Source organism: Amphiura filiformis, chromosome 6, assembly GCF_039555335.1.
Source record: "Amphiura filiformis chromosome 6, Afil_fr2py, whole genome shotgun sequence".
Taxonomy (NCBI): domain Eukaryota; kingdom Metazoa; phylum Echinodermata; class Ophiuroidea; order Amphilepidida; family Amphiuridae; genus Amphiura; species Amphiura filiformis.
Genome location: NC_092633.1, coordinates 77,513,303 through 77,534,891, shown reverse-complemented (window position 1 = coordinate 77,534,891; position 21,589 = coordinate 77,513,303). Strand labels below are relative to the sequence as shown.

Sequence of the window (21,589 nt, the reverse complement as noted above, 5' to 3'; positions counted from 1 at the left end):
GCTGGATTATTCTTCTCATTCGATGTCGAATACCTTTAGACGTCACTAAATGTATTCGACTTTGAATATTTAACTTTAAATATGGAGCATAAGTGCCGGCCTTACTCTTCTAAAAAATAAATCCCTTTAAATAATGACGAGCACTATCAAATTTATTTGAAAGTTATTACACTTAATTCTCTGGGTTAAGAGGATGAACAAATTGTATCTTTTTCCAGAGCAGCCAATGCATCTGGCCGGATTTGAACCGGCGACCTTCGTAAATCTAACACAAATGACACAACGCTCTAACCAACTGAGCCACAGAGGCACGCTGGAGTAGAGTGGAAGATATAAATCTATAGACGAATCCGACGAGCCAAGTGATGGTCAGGATTAAGTCGGTTATAGCTTGGGGCCATCCGCACCAAACTAGCTTAGTTCGTTTGGATTGCAATCCAAGACGCCCACTATCGCGCCGCGTCACGGGAGCGGTAAACGATGCACGCCTATGATACTGGCGTCACGTAAAATGGATGGAAAGCCCCCAGCTATGGCCGCCAGTGAGGTGTAGGAATGTGTTAAGTCGGATTCGTGTATAGGTATTAGGTTCGAATAATGTTCGTCGTATTCCTGTCAGTAGGCATCAGAACTGCATATTTATAACACATACACAAATTCACATAGGATCTATGCTGCCGGCTTAATAACTCACCTGATCAATACTGAGTCACTCACGCGCGTATGTGTTATTTCTCCCCATTTATTGGTGAATATTGTTTGGTTGAAATCCATATCTCCAAATCTAATGGAAAGCTCAAAATTACATGGGTCTAGAATAAGCCATGTCTTCAACATGAAATGAGTAATCTTGAAGTCCATATCTACACAGCACTGGATGCCTAAACATTTCTCCTCAACGTGACATTGAAGAGTATTCGCAACAACTGGAAGTTCGAAGCCGGATGGACATTCTACAGATTACAAACAATATAATTGCAAGACTTTCTGTTAATCTGTTGCATTATTGTTTATTGTACGTTACATGCCTTAAACAAAGAAGGAAAGAAAGACCCTCAATGGGCAGTTAACAGCAAAGGTAGCGTCGTACACTAGCTCAGTCATTACTAGACTTCATTATGTGTTAGCTATGAGTGGATGATTTTAATATGGGTATATTTTGAATTTGATATTGAATATTAATATTGAAGGTCCCTATGTCCATAAAGACACAGATATAACTAATTGGATGGATAAAGCTTCACAGCACTGCAGACTTGTAGTATTGGGACCCGTCATGAGTACGGGTACGGGTACGGGTCCCAGCCATGGGTACGGGTACGGGTACGGGTCCCAGACCATGGGTACGGGTACGGGTACGGGTCCCAAGCCATGGGTATGGGTACGGGTACAGGTCCCAAGCCATGAGTACAGGTACAGGTACGGGTCCGAACCCAAAATAGGGTGCGAGTACGGTACGGGTACGGAGCCATGAGTACAGGTACAGGGTACAGGTACGGAAATTGGGACTCGAGTACAGGTACAGGTACGGGTCCCAGTATTGGTACGGGTACGGGTCCCAGTATGGGTACGGGGTCCCAGTATGGGTACGGGTCCCAGTATGGGTACGGGTCCCAGTATGGGTACGGGTACGGGCCATGGGTACGGGTACTTGTATGGGTCCTATTATGGGTATTGGTATAAACAAAGCTATTGTTATTGGTGTAAACATTAATTTATTAGCAATACTTTGCTGTAAATACACTCTTTGATGTCATTTATGCCACAACAAATGAATAAAACTAAATTCCGCACCAAAAAAATTAGAGAAATTTATTACATCATAATCATTACAACATATATTTTAAGTTGCTATGTATGCCTTGAGTTGCTGAGACATTTTTATTTGCTAAGAAGTACTCTCATTTACAGAAAGAGATGTAATATTTATGGTCTTATAATAGTGAATCTAGCTTAAAGGTGGCATATTTTGATATTTTGGGATGCAAAATTCATGCAAATGAAAAAAAAAAAGTCTTTGTATGGACACACATACTGCGCAATACTAATTTCAACATACATTTAGCAGTGATATAGCATTCAAGTTATTATTTATCTCAAAACATCAATTGGATCTCAAATTTGATTCAAAATTTTAAATTAATTGTCAATTTTCCAAAGCTTTTCATGCACATCCACACATCCCTGGCACACACCAGATTATCCAATTAGCAATATTATCATTATGTACATCAGGATAATTATATCCAAGATTTATTAATACTTTGCCTACAAGTTCCTATAAATCATAAATTTACAGGTAAAGGAACTCTCTATTCATGTGACCATGGATGTGACTCAGATGCACTATTCCAACACAGATGATCTGTGATCCCAAGTACATGGCAGAAAGTGTACACTGCTCACACCAGTCACATTATCATGTAGTTTTTCATTTCATGTGTGCACTTGTGCATGTAGGGGAGTGTAAGCTATTGTATTCGGATGGGGAATATTAAAATGATGAATAAAAGCTATGAACACGATAACTTGAAATTCACCACAAAAAACAATTTCTAAGAATGTTATTCCAGTTTGATGCTTTTTTTTCTGTATCAGTGAGAGTGTGAATGCGACATGTAACTTTTATGTATGGGTGGCATAAAGTGTGCACATCAGGCTGGAGGCTATCACAATGTAGCATACGGGGCCATATTTACCTTTTTCATGGCCCTGGGCCAGGCTAAAATTTAGGGCACTGGCTATCTGGCTTAATGTGTTACTCCCCACCCAACCCCATCCCATGTAACCTAGATTTGTTTTGATTATGATCATACATGATGTAGGACTCACAGTGCAGTGGGATTCATGAGTGGGAAGTGAGAGTAGATCTAGCTCTGACTCTCACTTTCCTGCATGCATTTATCCATGTACTGTATGGTACCCGTACCCATGGGTACGGGTACGGGTCCCGGGCCATGAGTACGGGTACGGGTCCGGGTCCCAGTCCATAAGTACGGGTACGGGTCTGAAGTCACGGGTACGGGTACGGGTCCGAAGCCACGGGTACGGGTACGGGTACGGGTCCGAAGCCAAAAGAAGGTGTGAGTACGGGTACGGGTACGGGTACGGAGCCATGGGTACGGGTACGGAGATTGGGACTCGAGTACGGGTACGGGTACGAGTACGGGTACGGGTACTACAAGTCTGCAGCACTGTTGATTTCTTTCTGTTGTCATTTACTTATTTAACAAAGAACATACATGATGATAATTGTATAGACTTATCCTTGACAAGCTAGTGCTACAGATATCAAATATTTTAATGTTTTCACGAGGACCACTGATAGTATCTTGTTTACCTACCTGTAGGTATGCTAGATTGTGGTACAGTACACTCCTGCCAAGATAGATACTCCTACATAAAATGAAATAACTTCATTAATTTTAACGTTATTAATATATATCGTGTGTATATATAACTATATATAACGAGAATTGCAAGATTGATTTTCCAAGAATTATTAGTTTCTAGTTTTAAAGATATATAAGTGTATAATGGTTAAGCGATTTATTACAATTCGGTAGCCAGTTTTTAATTGAAGGTGCTCATTATGCAGTCACTTTCTTAACAAAATATGCAATCTGTGTAAAAAGTAGTTGATTACCACTGCTTACATAGATTCCGAGCTGTTTGAGTACAACATCTACAGCCAGCTGAGTAAAGTTTGCACCTAGTCCTCTTAAAAAGCCTTCAATACTACCATCTCCAGGGAGTATAAAGACTGAATTCTCATCACATCCAGGAATAGGTATACGCATGCCAGATACAATGTTGAAATCAGTGATATCTCCGTTAAGGTCCAACTGAAACCCAAAATTCAGACTGAACTCTCCTGAATCCAGCTTGTCTATAGAGAATCTATGTCAAGAAAGATAAATGCATGAATTGACAGTTATATGCGATCCTAAATTAATTTGACCTGTGAATTTACATTGTATTTGTATCAACATTATGCGTAAGTACCAGTAACTCATTTCACCATTCAGATTATATTTATGCTACCATTGTTTTTCAAATAGATTATTTCCATTATTATACCGTACCTAATCTGAATTGCATTCCCTAACATCAGCACCTCGTCTTGGCCCCATTCATATGTAAAAAGTGTAGTGTTGAAAAACCATTCACCAAAAGTGATAGATATCTCGAAGTTGCAAGGATCTAATAACATATTGACAGAGACACTGCGTTGAATAACTTTTAAGTCTAAATTAGCACAGCACTCAATGCCAAGACACTGGTGGGTTATTGAGCACTCTAATCCTGATGTAGGTGTGGGCAGAATTGGGCAATCTGGAGTAGAAAAAAAAAATGAAATTATGGTTATTACGAGTGCCGACTATTTATTTTTATTTTGATAGACATTTTTAAAATTTAGCTGTAGTAGATAAATAATTTGTAATTGACTACTTGTTGCTCTTGTGGTGATGACTTCGTTCAATTTAAAAGAAAGCAGTAAAATGCCAACAGTTTCAAAAGGCTACCAACCTGATTCATCCAATGGGACAATACAAGACGTGTCTCTTATGGAATCCTGCAATTAATAATTATATAAATACGTGTAATCTTTATGTATTTATACTCAGTACTATCCAAATCTTACACAAACAATTATTTCTTGCCGAACCCATACACACGCATTTGACATTAGCATTTTGTACCCTAAATATCATAAATACAATGTTGTAGGTATGAACGGTTTGTCGCGCATTACAACGGTGTCAAACCTAGCTCAGCCACATACCTATATCAAGAACAAAAATAGAAAAGCATTAACGGCAACATACAGTTGTAACTTATAGCACAAAACAATAAAGTGACGTCTTACTTTAATACCCAGTGACTCTAAAATGAAATCAATTGCAGCAGTTGAAGTGTCTTCCGTAAATTGGTCCAAGACACCTTGCAATGTCCCACTACCCGGGAGGGTGAAATTCGTATTACACAGCGGTATTGGAACAAGAAGCCGAGTCACGATGGGAACTATCTCACAAAAACTATCCAGGCAAATATCTGCATACATATCTACTTCAAAGGATCTCTCTTTGTCCAGTTTGTCTATTGTATACCTGGGAATAGATGACATACATAATTCAGTTTTGCCTTATTGTAAACTACCTACATTTTTATAAAAAGACATAACCAGCAATACCAAATGTTATAGAACATTAGGCATTTAACCGACTCATTTATCGACTACAATGAAATTTCAAAATCCGCATATAGTTGCTGCGGTAATGCAACTACAATAACTGACTGTCCGAAAGATATCTGAAATCTCAGGGAATTGGCTTCAGTGAGAATGCTGCATTTGAGGTAGATCTAAAACAATGACCCCATTCCAATACTTACTTCATCTTTACTGCATTTGAGATTTGAAGTATCTTTTGTACACCCCAGTCATAGATGTCCAACGTTTTGTTGTATGTCCAGCTGCCAAAACCGACGGATAGTTCAAATGTACAGGGATTTATTTCCAACCAGGCATAAAAGAACAGTTCAGTAACTTCAATGTCTATGCTTACGCAACATTTTATGCCAGTGCAATACTCGGTAGGTTCACATGACAATATATCAGTGGAGGCCGAAAGTGGAATTGATGGGCAGACTAGAAAAAAAGAGGCAGGTGTAATTTTAATTTAATAACAGCGCTAACGTAGAAATAGGGAGCATTATAATTTTATTATTGATATTCTTTTCCGGACACAAATCTTGATTTAATAATAAATGTATATATATATTACTCACTGTTTTCAATTTTAGATATAGCGCCTTTTCTGCAATCTTCATCTGTTACTGATTCCTAGGAATGATATAAAAATAAACATGTGACTATAATAAGACGCAAAGACAGGATCTTCTACGATGCGATTGATGAATTTATAGAGAATGATTTTGTTCATGAACATGTGTGTTTTATTTTATACTAAATCAACGGTTAAATTTAATTCAAAGTAATAAAACAGCCCTATATGTTAGATATTCTACCTTTTCTTCAGCCACTTCTTTTTCGTGTGATACTTTTTATCATTCCTCTTCTTTTTATTATTTCTATTCTTATTATTATCATACGTACCGGTAATCCAAGATGTTGTAACACCAAAGACACGGCTGTATCACCGATGCTCTCACCAAGCTCAGATACCAAACCTCTAATGGTACCATCTCCTATGCTAGTTAAATTCGAATTACAAAGTGGTATAGGAACTCGGATATCTTGTAATACATTGATATTGTCACAGGTATCATCAATACAGAGGATCAGTGTCAGCGTGACGCCAAGAAATTTGCCAAGCTTTTCGATGGAATAACTGAACAAAATACAAAGATAGAAAAGTGGTTTCTGTAGGAGGTAAAGTGCAAAGTACCTTCAACCTTTCCTAAGCACAATATGTGTATGTTACTATGTCAGCTTCATTGGAATCGGAATTGAACTTGAAAAGTACTAGCCTAACTATATCAGTTTGAATTTGAAAGTTAAGAAGGACCTGATGGCGCATGTAAAAGCCATATGTCTTAGCTAGCAGCAGAGTAAAGCAAGTTTTGTAAGGTAGAGAACGTGGCACATGCTGGGGCAGGTTCGCCCTATTCATAGAATGCCAATGTAAGCGTCCGTATTTAATTTGTGTTTTTAGGACATGTCCATCCAAATCGAGTCTATAAGTGCATACATTCCTGGATAAGCACATGTTCCCAATACAGGTTGTAATTAACACCATTAAAAAACCATGCACAAAATATTTACTTTATGGTGCAATTCTTTTGTTTGGTTATAGTGCGACGAAAACGTTGCTAATGTCGTCACCACTAAATTATCCGTATGGTGATGAGAATCACGCTGGGGCCGTACCTGCCCGAGGGCGTAACATTTCCCGTCTCCTACTTGCGTAGTATGCAAAAGGTCCTGGTTGACTCTACTACGGAACAACTTCCTGGCATTGACAACGAAAATCTGAATTCAATTGATACGCATAACATAAAATATGTTGCAGCGCGCGTTTAGCATCTGGAAAAAATCACTCTACAAAATTAAAGCAGTAGGATAACTCTTACCGGATTACCAGAAAGTCACTGATTTCGATCGTCTCTAATCTGCCCCAATTATATGTGAGCAATGTGAGATCAAATGGGAGAGTCTCAAAACCAACAGAAAATGTAAAATTACATGGGTCTAGTATGAGCCATGTCTTCAACATCAGTGAGGTTATCTTGAAGTCCAGACTGGCACAGCATTCAATGCCTAGGCATCTTTCATCTACGGAGCACTGCGGAATGGTGTCAATAGCTGGGATTTCAAAGCCAGTGGGACAATCTGTGATCATAATATGATATTTCAATTACTTAAATAGTCAATATGTAATGATTGTTATACTTATTTTCATGTTCCATCTTATGTGTTCCTCTCTGATTAAAGTATTCATTAATTCAGACATTTAATTATTTTATCATTCAACCTACAGAAGCATTGATCGAGTAGATATATACGTAACATGGATGCAATACAACATTGAATCTTTTTCTTACTTGTGTTTTCGAGAATCGTTTCGCTCACTATACACTCATCATCTGAAATGAAATTCTGAATTAAAAAAACACACAAAAAGGTATTACTGTAATCTTATTTTCAAATCCATTCGGATACACTATTTCTCAATCGAGTTGAAGATATACTTTGAATGTTTTGGATTTTTAAAGTTTTAGATGGTTTTAATGTTGAGCATTGGTGTCATTTTACCATTTATGAGTGGAAGAATAAGTTTGATACACATTAATCAAGCAATTGGCAAACATGTCAGTGTAGGTCGCTCGAAGTGTCTAAGGGTAAAATATACATTGGATTTTAACAATCTAACAACTTGCTTAACTTCATATTTGTTATAATTTTTTATTTTATATTATAATCTTGATGAAAAGTATAATGACGCTAGCTAAAAGAAACGCTGTATTTTGCTTAAAGCCATGTGTGAATTGCTTTACATCGACGCCCTCAATTTTTCTCGAATTTCTACTTTTTGCATGATTGTGATGTCCAATGGTGTACTAAAATACCACGTGAAAGACTAAGCCTGAAGAGCTTTAATTACAGTCACATTTTGAGTTTTAATGATAAAACCGGGGATCCCAGGTTTTATTTTGCATTTCCCCAACGAACTCTACAGATTAGCACTTCAGTTGTTTTCTTAATTTTACCTCATTATATCGACTTAGAATGATCATAAAATCCCCTTGATAGTTGTTGCTAATACTATGTAATGATATTTGGCAAATGATACAATTAATAAAAAATGATCGAAATCATACGTTATGGCTTTGATGCAGGCCCATAGAAATAGGTCTTGTTCTGTTATGTAACAATACGCATAATAGAGTCACACGTTACTGTTAACGATGAAACAAAAAAAGTAACCTTGATGCCAAGCCGCATAAGCACTACATCCACAGCAGATTGGCCTATATTCTGCCCAACTGCTCTGACAAACTCCCCAATACTTCCATCGCCAGGTAGACTAAATGAAAATCCGTCATCACATAATGGGATCGGTACAGTAATGCCATCTAGAATTATGAAGTTGTTGGTATCGTCTTCAACCGTCAAGGTAAACGATAGATACAATTCAAAGTGAGTGGCTTCTTGCGGCTTTTTAACTGAAAATCTGAATACAAAGAAAAACTATATATGATAAAAATTCTCTAAATAATTAAACGCGAACTGAATTGACCTTCGAATAAGAACTATAAGGAGATTTCTATCACATGCAATCTGGCTGATTTTCATTAGTATAAGGTCACATACAGAGCCACTCGCACCAGTCTCTCAAAGACCAAGTCATGCACTGATTGAACCAGTCTCAAGAACCTTGTCAACCGGCAGAACTTTCGTCCATGTTGCAGTCCATGTTTGGAATTGATTCCCAGACAGTTAAATAGATAGATTTATTATTATCTTTTCACTCATTACATGATACAAGAATAATACATAAGAATAATACATTATAAAGATATCAGGAATAATACATATATAATAAACTATGGAAATGCATAATACAACGATGAGTGAAGGAATTACAGTTGAGGCCCAAAGGCCTGTAGCTCTGTAACCCCTTGATACAGGTATATGGCATTTATTTGACATGGCAGCAGGTTGGTAGACAACAAAAATGCCGAGTCCAACCAACCAGCTGTCATGTCCATCAATGACATATCCTATGTTAACATTTAAGGAAAAATAAAGAAAAACAAAATGCACATATCAAAAACTAATTATTGAAAGTAAATTAATGAAATTAGTGAACAAAATATTGGTGAGGTACACATGATTGAAAGACTGTATACAATTAAGAATAGCTTTACATAAGATACTTTTTCCGGAATTGCTTCACTGATGACGAGCACTTGATATCAGTATCAATAGCATTCCAAAGCTTTATACCTGCATATTTAATAGATTTCTCACAAAAGACAGTGCAGTTGGAGAGTTCACTGTCACTGATTATGGAGCTCAATCCTTCAAGAGTCGTATACAATAGCAAGATATATGCCTTGTGGGTTAGGTATATTAAACTTATTATCACAAGAGCTAAGCTTTCAATTATAAATCAATGAGTAATGATGGTGAAAATATCAACCAAACCTACACAGTATGTGTAAAGGGGTTGTAAAATCCCATTAACAGTTCAGGCATGGCATAAGTTTTACGGTACAATAATAACAAAAATGTATTTAGCCCGGGTGAAAGCATAAGCACATGATTACACGTGCACTTGCAACGAGTCTATATAATGAGCTAAGTTATAAGCTAAGTTATAACTTACATAGCAGGTAACTATTTTAGATCTTGGTCCAGGCATACTTAATATAAGGCCTGGCCGTGTGCATCAACATCTTTCGGGATTATGATTTAGCAGAGGGTTCTTTACACTCTCATAAGCTGCTGTAAACCATTGATTAGCCCATAAGGATTACTAATATAGTGCCCTGTTGCCTATATAAGTGCTTGACATGGTCATTCCTATTGGGTTATTGTTCACCTTGCATTTTATATATAAAAAAATACCTTAAATTGACGGCATTTCCCAAAGTGTAAGTCTCCTCTGTTCCCCACTGGTAAGTAAAGAAAGATCGATCCATGACCCATTTTCCAAATCCAACAGATATTGTAAAATCACAAGGATCCACATTCAAGTAAACCTGCAAACTTCTTTGTATGATTTTGAAGTCCAGGTCCACACAACAATGATATCTTAGACATTTGTCGTCAATGGTACAAGACACTGATTCTGGTAGATCAGACAATGAGATGGAAGAACAACCTGAAATAAAAGAATACCACTATCAAATTAACTTCACAAGGACGAGCAGTATTTTGTGAAAGTCAATTATGAACAATGAGTGTTTTACTTTTCATTTCAGCTGTAATTACGTTCAGAAGAGGATTGTCCAATTTGATCACCTTTGTTATCATCCTTTTCAATTACACCAACTCTCTATTTTGATGATCAAAATTATTTTTAAATTACATAATATTTGTCTTGCAGATCTATCAATTAGAAGTTATTTATCATTAGATAAATAATACGATATTTAGAAGAATCATTGATCTTGGATAAAATCTTACCTGGGATAAATGGAGGCAAATTACAGCCTTCGTCATTTATAAATTCCTATTTGATAAGAAAGGAAAAAAATACCGTTACAGGGTTTGATCAATGTTTTCATGTGTCACATCACGACATGATAACTATTACGTAACCAAACAAAACCATTATGCTCTGCTCATAATTCACCTTTATTCCTAATGCGTCAAATACCAAATCAACTGCTGTATTCCCTGTGTTAGTTGCAAGTTGACCCAAGAAGCTCTCCAAGGAGCCACCTGGCAATCCAAGAGTGCCATTAACATTGCATAATGGTATCGGCACCAAAAGTCCATTAACTATTGGTATGGTCTGACAGGTACCATCTATGCAGACGTATATCTCAAAATCAATGCTGAAGGACTCTTCATCAAGTTTGTGTATAGTGTATCTAATAGTAAAACAAAAAATCAACCGCATTTATCGCACTTATTACATTTGTTACTAAAATAGTGTTAGTATCTTTTCACAATGTCTAATTTGATTGGATTACCAAGTGACATGGAAAGGACTTTTCTGATTGAATTATGAGTCTACTTTGCAAATAGTTTTAAAATAGTCAAAAGAAAATCATCATTGCCTTTAACTGATTATTCTAAAATCTAATAATTATATCTAACTTTGTTTAACATCATACTCGTCGTATTGTCCGTTCTTGCCAAATTAAAGATATTAATAATAATTTAAAAACAAAAGTTGTGCTACGATAATTGAGAATATAATTTTAAACAGTACTTGATCATCATGGAATCTGCGAGATTAGCTGATTTCTCCACACCCCAGTCATAAGCTATCAATGCTACATTAAGAGTCCATTTTCCTAAGCCAACAGTGAGCTCGAATTTACAAGGATCTACGGCAATCCAGGCATTGATGAAAAGTTGCGTGACTTTGATATCAATGGAAACACAGCATTGTACTCCAGCACAATAATTGGCTGGTGAACATGACAGAATATCAGGTGAAATTGGCAATACGATGGATGGGCAACCTGTTGATATAAAAGTGTCGTATGAATTTAATTTTGGATTTGTCTTTCAGCATTTTGCAAATTGACCCAAAGAGAACCGACTCCGCTTTGTTTGCGTGTTGCTAATGAAGGGTAAAATAGAGCACCTCCGGATTATTTTGCCATACTCCCGGTAAACTTCGAGTTTAAAGGTAAAGCCTAAGACGCAAATTATTGTTCAATAAATACCGGAGGTACATAATTTGTTTTTCATCGCAACAAAGCAAATATGGCGGATTTACCATGACGTCACGCACGGAGCAATTCTGAGTAAGCTCTCCTCGAGTCTAATCTCTTAGGCATATCAGATCAAACAAAAATAATAAGCAGCTTGTAATTTAACATGCAATATTTATATCTCAATACGTACCATTTCCTCTGTTAACAAGTTGACCTTGCCTACAATCCTGATCGTTTACAAATTCCTGGGATTAATTAAAAAAGTGTTTCGATGTTTATGATTAACTCATAAGTTATTTCGTACAGGCTAAGATAATTTACATCACAGTAAAATTCTAACAAAACGCAAACTAGTCGATGATGATGGTTTATTGGCGGAAAATAATTAGCAAGATGAATCTTATTATAATATAAAACGAGACACACGGAAAGCAACACTCACAGCAATTCCAAGTTTTTCAATAATTATATCGACTGCTGCATCTCCGATGTTTTCACCTAGTTCTTGCAGAAACCCTTGCACTGTACCATCACCAGGCAATTGGAAACTTGTAAAATCAGTGTTACAAAGAGGTATGGGAACCTTCACATCTCGAAACAACTGTTCTGATTCACACGTATTGTCAATGCATAATTCAATCGAAAGAGAAATACTAAAAGCTTTGTCCACTCTTAGCTTATCAACAGTAAATCTGGAAAAAAATAATTGCGGTAAGCAATCCACTTCTTTAATAAGGCTTTTATGGTTATGATAGTTACATATTAAATTGAAAAGATGCTTTCTGATCTTGACAAGTGGAACATATTTACTTGAAGTTTTATGTCTGTTGTTGTGTACAATCTTAGTTTAAAAATAACACAGTTATTAGATCTGGTAGCAATTCACTCTATATTATCTGGTGTCCTTTCTGCTGCAGCCTGTATTACATGTAGTTGGAGGGGAGTTTTACTTGTAAAGTACGCGTTACATGTTCTCAAAGATAGTACCTGATTATAAGGAATTCGCCAACTTCTAACACCTCTTCTTTGTCCCATTCATAAGAAAACAGGGATATGTCAGCAGATAGCTTTTCGAATCCCACAGAAATTGTGAAATTACATGGATCCAAAATCAACCAGGTCTTCAGCATCAATTGGTCAATTTTGAAGTTCAAATTAACGCAGCATTGAATCCCCAAACATGACTTTTCCACTGAACACTGCAAGATGTTGTCAATTGCTGGAATTTGAAAACCGCTGGGGCAAGCTATTTAAAAAAGAACAGATTAATGACATAGTTGAAGTTGAAGTGATCTTCCACCAGACTGCCAGACTGTATGCGGCTATCACGAACATACCTGGATCGACGAGCGTTAGGATCGACACAAACTGGCTGTGTAGGAGACTAGTTTGGATGCGAACGGCATTATGGCGTTCCACCACACAATGTCGTAACACGTAACCACGCCTCTTCGCAACCTCTCTAGTATGTATGGAAAGCGTTGGTACATTTGAAATTTTGTGCCGTCCTGATCTCGAAAAGCTGACAATGCTACTGTCTAGTTTCTTTTATAACACCCAAAAAGCAAATTCCTTATTTGTCTTCTTTTCTGTCTCTTTTAGTCTGCACGTCTATGAATATGTTCATGTCTCTATCTCTAACCCGCATTTCCCTATAAACGTTTGCATAAAGAATACCCAAAATGATGCGAATGATAATTAAATTTACCTGTTTTTGCAAGATCGGTCGGCTGCAAAGAACACTGCTGGTTTGATATATATTGCTGAAAGTAAGTAAAAATTGCACAAAACATCGCATAAACCAACACAAATGATAAAATATTTTACTACAGGCTATACCGTGTTAATAATACCAGAGGAAACGCCCTGAACTCTCTCAAGTGACTTTTTTGATATTAACATGGACTTCTCACCTCAAGACCTAGCTGTCGCAGCACAACAGCCACTGCTGCTTGACCAACATTCTCCCCCACTGCTCTGACAAATCCCTCAATGGATCCATCTCCAGGAAGTGTGAAGGTTGTATTGGTGTTACACAATAGGATAGGTAACCGTGTGTCTGACAAAATACCAAATTCGGTAATGTCTCCTTCTATGTCGAGCTTCAAATTCAGATTTATAGCGAATTCTTTGACGTCATCTAGTTTGTCGATTGAATACCTTGTATAAAGAATGGAAATAATGGAAAGATATTGGTACTATGGTTTTGCTTCCTTTTTTCATTGTGTATGTACAGGACTAATGCAATGTTATAAAGAGAGCTGTACTAGGGTGAAACGCATAAATGACCAATCATTCTGTTATCTAAATGTAGTTGCGGAACACTTAAAAAAATGCTTTTCCATATTATACCTATTATTTCATATACGGAAATATGTATTCCTTACGTGATTTCTATGGCATTGCCTAGAATCTCGACTTCTTCATTACCCCACGGGTAGGTAAACAAAGTAATATTAAGAGACCATTCTCCAAAGCCAACTGCAAACCAGAAATTGCAAGGGTCTAGGAGTAGATATACTCTAATGCTGCGCTTGGTGACCTTGAAGTCTAAGTCCACACAACATTCAACTCCAAGACATGAATCTCCTATGACAGAACATTCTATTTCGGCTGGTAGAGATGTTAGCTCAGGGCAATCTGTCACCAGGAGGAAGTTATAAATTCAATATGCATTTATTTCATGTTCCTTAAAAAATGTGCGGCTGTTATTAGTTTGAATTGAATTAGTAATTAACAATTATCAGCCTTGTTGTCGTCATATTCTTGATTCCACTGCTACGGTATATTTTTACACAAGTAATTCTTGCCTACCTGGATATGCATCCTGTGTCTGGCACGGTGTGGCGCTTATAAAGTCCTAATATGAATAGTCATAAAGAAGGAAATAATTCACGTTTGACTTCCATTGATAAACCCACGATATAGTTGAAATATTAAAAAGAAACATGTAACATCAGTAGTAACATAAACAGCTATAACGAAATGAATTATAAGCAAAAGAGTCGTTGACAAAACGCTACCTTTATGCCTAGGGAATTCAAAACCAAATCAATGGCAGCTTCAGATGCTCCTGTGCTAAACTCATCTAGGAATCCAGACAATGTCCCATCTCCTGGTAGCGATAGTGTGCCGTTGAGATTACAAAACGGAATTGGTACAAGAAGTTGAGAAACGACGGGAAGTATGCCACAATTGTCATCGATGCATACTATCAAAGACAGATCAATTTCAAAGTATTTCTCTGCGTCTAACTTGTCAATAGTGTATCTGTCAAGTGAGCAGAAATGATGTCATTGGAGAGTAATGCTTTGGTACAATATTTAATCAGACGCTGAAAATAACTAAATACTGTATTGAGTAGTACTTACATGACCTGTAGGGATTCTGCAATTGTAAGAGTTCTTTCAACGCCCCAGTCATATGTAACCAATGCCTTGTTGTAGGTCCATCCTCCTAGACCAATCGAAAGTTGGAAATTACATGGATCCACAGCCAGCCAAGCGTTCAGAAAAAGTTGAGTAACTTTTATGTCTATGGCCAGACAGCATTGGATACCAGTACAATACTCGGTAGGTTGACATGTCAATATATCAGGTGATATAGGCAGAGCAATAGACGGACAACCTGTTTGAATGCATAAACAAGAATGAAATAGATGAGTATATAACATTTGCCTCCAATAGATTTATACGTATGGTATGCACTCGCTCTGTCCATGGAAGTACAAGTCTATCTTTCTTCCATGATTTGTCATGCATTTGTATTTCTTTGTTCTGCTTATGGTGTGCGTGAGCTGCCACATATATGTCCAAACCACTTTGTTCATGTTCGGTTTCTCTTCGATCCAATAGAGAACATGTTGAGGGTTTCAACAGACAGACAAGAACAAGTAATAATTATATAAAACAATTGTTATTCGTAAATATTACTCACGGACTCTAAATCCTAGCTGATTTGTGCTCCTTTGTCACTAAACAAACCATGTAAGCCTTTTCTGATTGGACGCTAAAATTTACCCCAATCTTATAATTTATTTTAGACTTCAGTGGTTGATTGCTAGCCCAGATGCGGGGATATAAACGTATATTTTGGGCAGAACAAAGGCGATATCGATTTCCTCAGTGTGTTCACCTGCACACAAAATGTATTTTTTTTGGTATATTTTGGTATATTCTCTCTGTACAATGTTCGTTGATTTGGCCGTTTTGCATGACTTTTTCATTCAATTCTCACGCTATCTGTTTTGATCCCGGTTTTGAGGTAATTCTGTGAAATCGGAGGGGTTTGTTTTGGAACAAGGTGAGTTCCAGAGGAAAAATACCGAGGCCCAACACAGACTCCTACGATTCCACTTTGTTCATGTTGTTGGAATCTTCCAGATCTGCAAACATTTTTTCCCAGATATAATTTTACTAGCTGCCACATTGCTATATTCTGACTGGAAAGACAGTGATTGTGTTTTTAATTCACTAAGGAATATGAAAATGTTTTCACGGGAAATAATCGGACATAAGTTTTGACCCCGACCATTAAAGTTCCTCTGGTAGCCTATAGACATAACTTATATTTGACATATACAAGACATATTTGTACTTTTTTATTATTTACCTTGAAATAAAATTGTATACATTTTTGTTACAGCCTGTAGACTGCCCCTTGTGTAGACTAACCATTGCTGCCTAATGACATGTATGTATATTGCTCTGAAAAGAGTCATTTATATCAAGTGCCCCTTTCCTACTTACGATACATGACTATTTTATTCGTATGGATATGTAAGTGGTACATGTTTGTTGTGGCTATATTTATAATTATGCGTATTTACGTGTGCACGCATTTGGGAATTTATCTAAAAATGATCTACAAATTAATGAATAAACGTACGATTTTCTGTGCTCACAAGGCTTCCATATCTGCAGTCTTGCCTGCTAACATATTCCTGCGATTAGATATAAACAAACCAAGTTTATTTTAAGTTTGACATGATTGCATATCATCTTTCCATGGGCTTTATAGACATTGCACGTCAACTTTCCATGGGCTTTATATACCAGCAATTAAAACAAGACATCTCATGTCACAGCATAGACGTTCGTTTTTTCTTCGGTGTAACAAAAATGGACAATGGTTTTGCCTTTTAAGGTAGGTTACCAAGGCTTTGGTCGCAACGTCAGGGATTCCATTTAATAAAAACGCGTGTTTTCTGGTTTGACTAACTTAATCTAATCACTGTCTATAGTAATATTTATTTATAAGTGTAATACTTTTATTACTGTGCAGTGGGTGATAATATAATATTAGCGAATAGAAATGTCATTTACCGTCAATCCAAGGCGCCTAATCACAACATCAACTGCCGAACTAGCCACATTTTCTCCCAGATAATCAACAAACCCTTGTATTGTGCCGTCTCCAGGTAACTTAAAACTGGTAAAATTTGTATTGCAGAAAGGTATGGGGACTCTTACGTCCCTAAATAGTGTTATATCATCACAAACACCATCGATACAAAGTTGGAGTGCAAGCGACAGACTAAACACATGAACCATGTCTTCGTCATCAAGTTTGTCAATGGAATAGCTGCAGATTTTTTATCAACAACAATTAGTGTTAGGAACACTGGTTGGTCATTATACAAAACAATAGTAACAAATTTTACTTTCATAATATTAAGATTAAGACACGGTATGTTTAGTGCTCGCCGATTTGTAACTTCATCATCCGTGCAAATATTGTTTGAAATAATAATTATTATTAACATGTCAGTCAAATAACAGTTCAAATGGTCACCAAGCTGAATACAAGACTGTTCATTTCTGTTTTATTCATTTTAAGTGACATTTACCGTGCGAGATATTGATGGTATATCCTTAAAACAACACCTACCTGAACGTCAAAATGTCTGCGATGTTAATCTTCTCACGTTTTCCCCACTCATAGGTAAATAACGTAGAGTTGAGATTGAAGTTCTCGAAGCCGATAGAGACCTCGAAGTCACATGGGTCAATAATAAGCCAGGCTTTCAACATCAGTTGAGTGACTCTAAAGTCCAGGTTGACGCAACACTGAATGCCTAGGCAATGTTCATCAATAGTACATACTAGAATGCCTTGGTTGGTTGGGAGACTTAGAGCAGGACAAGCTAAATAAAGCAAATACAGTATTGTTATGATCACTTACGCATACACGCAAAGAATCTACTTTGATTGAACTTGATACACATAATGCGCTGGCCTGTGCATATGACCACTCAAAAATCGTTACCATTAAGCGTTAAATTGTTTCCAAATTACATGGAATTAGTCTTAAAGTGAAACAAGATATAATTATTAGTAACTCATGTCTCCAATCAAATTGCCAGCAAAGTTGACAGGTTTGTGAAAGTACTTAACTGTTTTGCTCAGGTCGTACGGTACACACATTCCCTGTGATGTATTCCTGCATACCAGGAGAAAATGATAATTATGAAATTATTACCGTACTGTTTGGTTAAATAGTTAGTTTATTCTTTCTTTATTGAGGGTTCACCGATCGAGTGCTTGCTAACATGTCCCATGGATGTCAGCTTTTGTGTACACACGTCGAGCGCGATGCTCCGTGCATTATTTAATGTAATACGATCGGCGAGCGTAATACACGCATTGTTGGCTCTGGGATGAAAACGCAATTTTCTTCTTTATACCTCATTTGTTTGGCTCGAAATCAAAAAAGGATAATGTGATCAGTGAAAACAAACATTTAAATAGGAAGCTATTCGTTATGCAAATCACTCATTATTGCTTTAATGGTGCATGAGTATTGCATGTGGCCAGTGGCTGCACTGGGTTAAGCTCTGTAACTTCATTTGTAGCTCCAGTTTGGCTTGTCCAGGGAGTACAAAAGGTCCATCAAGGTCTGTACATGTACAGGGCTTCAGGTGACCCCTTTCAAAAATTAGGCATAAATATAGGAAACCTTCAAAAATATAGGCCAATATTGGGAAACGGGCAACATTTATAGGCATAATATAGGACTTTTTAGCATTTCAACAGATGTAACACACAAATATCACTGCTTTTTACAGTTAGCATACGGCATATATCAAAGAAATGTATTTTTCTCGCCATGTGCATGATGAAGAATTAAAGTTAAGGTTACCAACCAATGTGCAAAGTACACGGCAACATGCATGAGTCCAGCGGGCTGCTTGAGGGCCCCTGGTGGGGAATAGCTGCAACGTATACAAGCAAGGTTGTCCCCCATAAATCCTATGTATACTCACCTTAATGCCAAGCTTTGATAAGGCCCAATCAATGCCAGCCTGTGCTATATTTCCTCCCAGCGATTCAGCTAATTCAGTGATACTGTCTACTCCCAAGTCAGAGAGAGAAAAGTCACTATTACACAGTGGAATTGGTAGCCTAGTATCAACTAAGATTGGAATGGAACTACCCTCGCCGTCAATGTTTATTTCCACTTGGAGATTCACTTTAAATTCCATGGTAGTAAGTTTATCAACGGAAAATCTACGGATATAAACCATACGTTATTTGAGGATTATTAACGGCTTCAACACAACATACCTACAAGTACACGCTAAGGGAAACATACTCTTTGTAGTAATACTGTTAATCAGTAATTCATATAGCTGAGAGCAATTATATCGATAATATCATTTCAAAGATCTGTCTCGTTAACCTGCACTGGGGTCTCGGGTTGCAGGCTTCCAGGCAACAGAAGCCGATGACGCCTGAGGTTCAGTGAAAGTAATTTGAGTGTATTAATTTTGGTATCACATGCACATTCGTAAAACATTTAAATGTCCAGTGGCGTAACTAAAGTTTCGCAATAGAGTGGACAACAGGGGTGAGGTAAAACAGATTTTCAAATGAAACATGTAAAACAATATGGTCGACGCATTTGGAAAGGGCAGCAAAGGTTCCAATCGGGGGAGTTCTCGCCCCCTGCCCCCAGCTGATTACGACACTGTGAATACCAGTATAGATGTGAATATCAAAGTAAGTATAATAATATCCAATAGTACTTACCGAATGATCACCGCATTGTTTCCAAGTGTGTGTCTCTCTTCTTGTCCCCATGTGTATGTTATTAGTGTGATGTTTAGATACCAAGACCCAAAACCAGCAGATATCTGAAAGTTGCAAGGGTCTATAATCAGCCATGCTTGAGTAGTCAGAAGAGCCACTTTTATGTCTACATTGATACAACACTGAATGCCTAGGCATCTGTCGTTGATGACACACGTTACTGCTTGCGGTAATGTAGGAAGGCTGAATGTTGAACACACTGTATAGCAAGAAAAAAAGATAGAAAGAAACTTAAAAGTATTGCGAGAATATTGTAAAATACAATATTATTAATGCTTATTAATTTCTTTTTATAATTGTGCCGGTAAATGTTGGTATTTATACAGCGCCTTTAATATGCATCAAAGCGCTATACATTAATTCCGCTGGAGTTAGAATTGGGCAGCTACCATATATTGCCCAAGACATGCTCATACCTTTGGGCGGCGCTCAATGGACAATATTCATAACAGCTCCCAAGTTCACCCCTGGGTAGAGAGATGCAGGTAAGGTAAAGGTTAGGTTCCTTGCCTAGGCACGGTGGCACCGCCGCGCCGGGGCAGAGCACGTACTACACATGTACTATGGTCTGTGCCACCATTCCTCACAATGACTGTTTTTATTCTAGGCTCTGTAAGTAGCAGAGCTGCAGGTGTGAATATCTTATCCTTTGGAGGGATTGCGTGAGGTGTACTTACTTTGTTGTGTTGCTCCAACCGGAAGAGTGCATTGGTCAGTAGAAATGAAATTCTGTAAAATATAACCATTTGTAATTTATATTAAATATTATACTTCTCAGACACATAATATTTTCCAATGTAAATAGCAACAGACGTATGGTAAATTGATCTTCAATTTGTAAATACTTACTGAAAGTCCAAGGTATTGTAGAACTAGACCGACACCAGCGCCCCCAGCCTGTTGTCCCAATTCCTCAAAGAAGCCATTGATAGTGTCGCCTCCTGGTAGAGTGAAGTTGTCATTGCATATAGGAATGGGTATAATTGTCTCGTCCAATATCGTTAGAGTTTTACATGCTCCATCAATACAGAGTTCCACTGATAAATCTACTTTGAAGTCTTTTGGCAATTTATTAATCGTGTATCTGTGAAATTAAATTAAGTCAGACTACTTCACTGTTATGCACTAAGCTACTGAATTTTATACTCACCAGAGTGCTATGCTGGGTCTTCAGCAGATATTATTGCTCTGAATATATCTAGTCGTAACCGTTGTTGAGACACCATCGCTCACGTCACAGGCGCTGATGACTACATAATCTTCAGAGCAATAACAGTCGCTAAAGACGCTTGCTGAGCTTTAAAAGCGCTCCGCTAAAGATAAAATTTGGTTGCGTAGAAATATTAAGCAACTGAGCGTGCTACAGTTCGTATGCAATAATGCAATCAAGCGTCATTAAAATTACGTCATCAAAAGAGTATCCTCAAAGATGGAATTTCATAGATTAAGGCATCACACCTAATTCTAATTAATACTGTCATTTTAAAATAAGATATCCTATAATAGATTCAAGATAGCTAGCATTTTAATTGTTACTGCCCTATAGGGTATTCCATGAATGGAGCTTAAAGAAACACTCAGAAGGATAAAATATTTTATGTCAAATTGTACAACAAAGCGAGAGTCGTACAGAA

At 37.2% G+C, this 21,589-nt stretch overlaps 1 protein-coding gene across 1 annotated transcript in view; it reads right to left on the bottom strand.

Moving 5' to 3' along the window:
• Positions 1–21,589, bottom strand: part of LOC140154781 (uncharacterized) — a 144,836-nt gene that overhangs the window by 96,674 nt on the left and 26,573 nt on the right. The window contains 33 exon segments of the mRNA XM_072177348.1: positions 695–953; positions 3,345–3,396; positions 3,657–3,900; positions 4,086–4,335; positions 4,531–4,576; positions 4,871–5,111; positions 5,395–5,650; positions 5,791–5,845; positions 6,119–6,353; positions 7,096–7,354; positions 7,567–7,621; positions 8,450–8,696; positions 10,097–10,352; positions 10,658–10,703; positions 10,827–11,067; positions 11,412–11,667; positions 12,056–12,110; positions 12,308–12,557; positions 12,853–13,111; positions 13,574–13,628; positions 13,779–14,025; positions 14,253–14,505; positions 14,680–14,725; positions 14,889–15,135; positions 15,237–15,492; positions 16,753–16,807; positions 17,190–17,448; positions 17,755–18,010; positions 18,261–18,306; positions 19,130–19,373; positions 19,896–20,154; positions 20,633–20,684; positions 20,805–21,039. Of these exon segments, the coding sequence (XP_072033449.1) occupies positions 695–953; positions 3,345–3,396; positions 3,657–3,900; positions 4,086–4,335; positions 4,531–4,576; positions 4,871–5,111; positions 5,395–5,650; positions 5,791–5,845; positions 6,119–6,353; positions 7,096–7,354; positions 7,567–7,621; positions 8,450–8,696; positions 10,097–10,352; positions 10,658–10,703; positions 10,827–11,067; positions 11,412–11,667; positions 12,056–12,110; positions 12,308–12,557; positions 12,853–13,111; positions 13,574–13,628; positions 13,779–14,025; positions 14,253–14,505; positions 14,680–14,725; positions 14,889–15,135; positions 15,237–15,492; positions 16,753–16,807; positions 17,190–17,448; positions 17,755–18,010; positions 18,261–18,306; positions 19,130–19,373; positions 19,896–20,154; positions 20,633–20,684; positions 20,805–21,039 (6,072 nt within the window).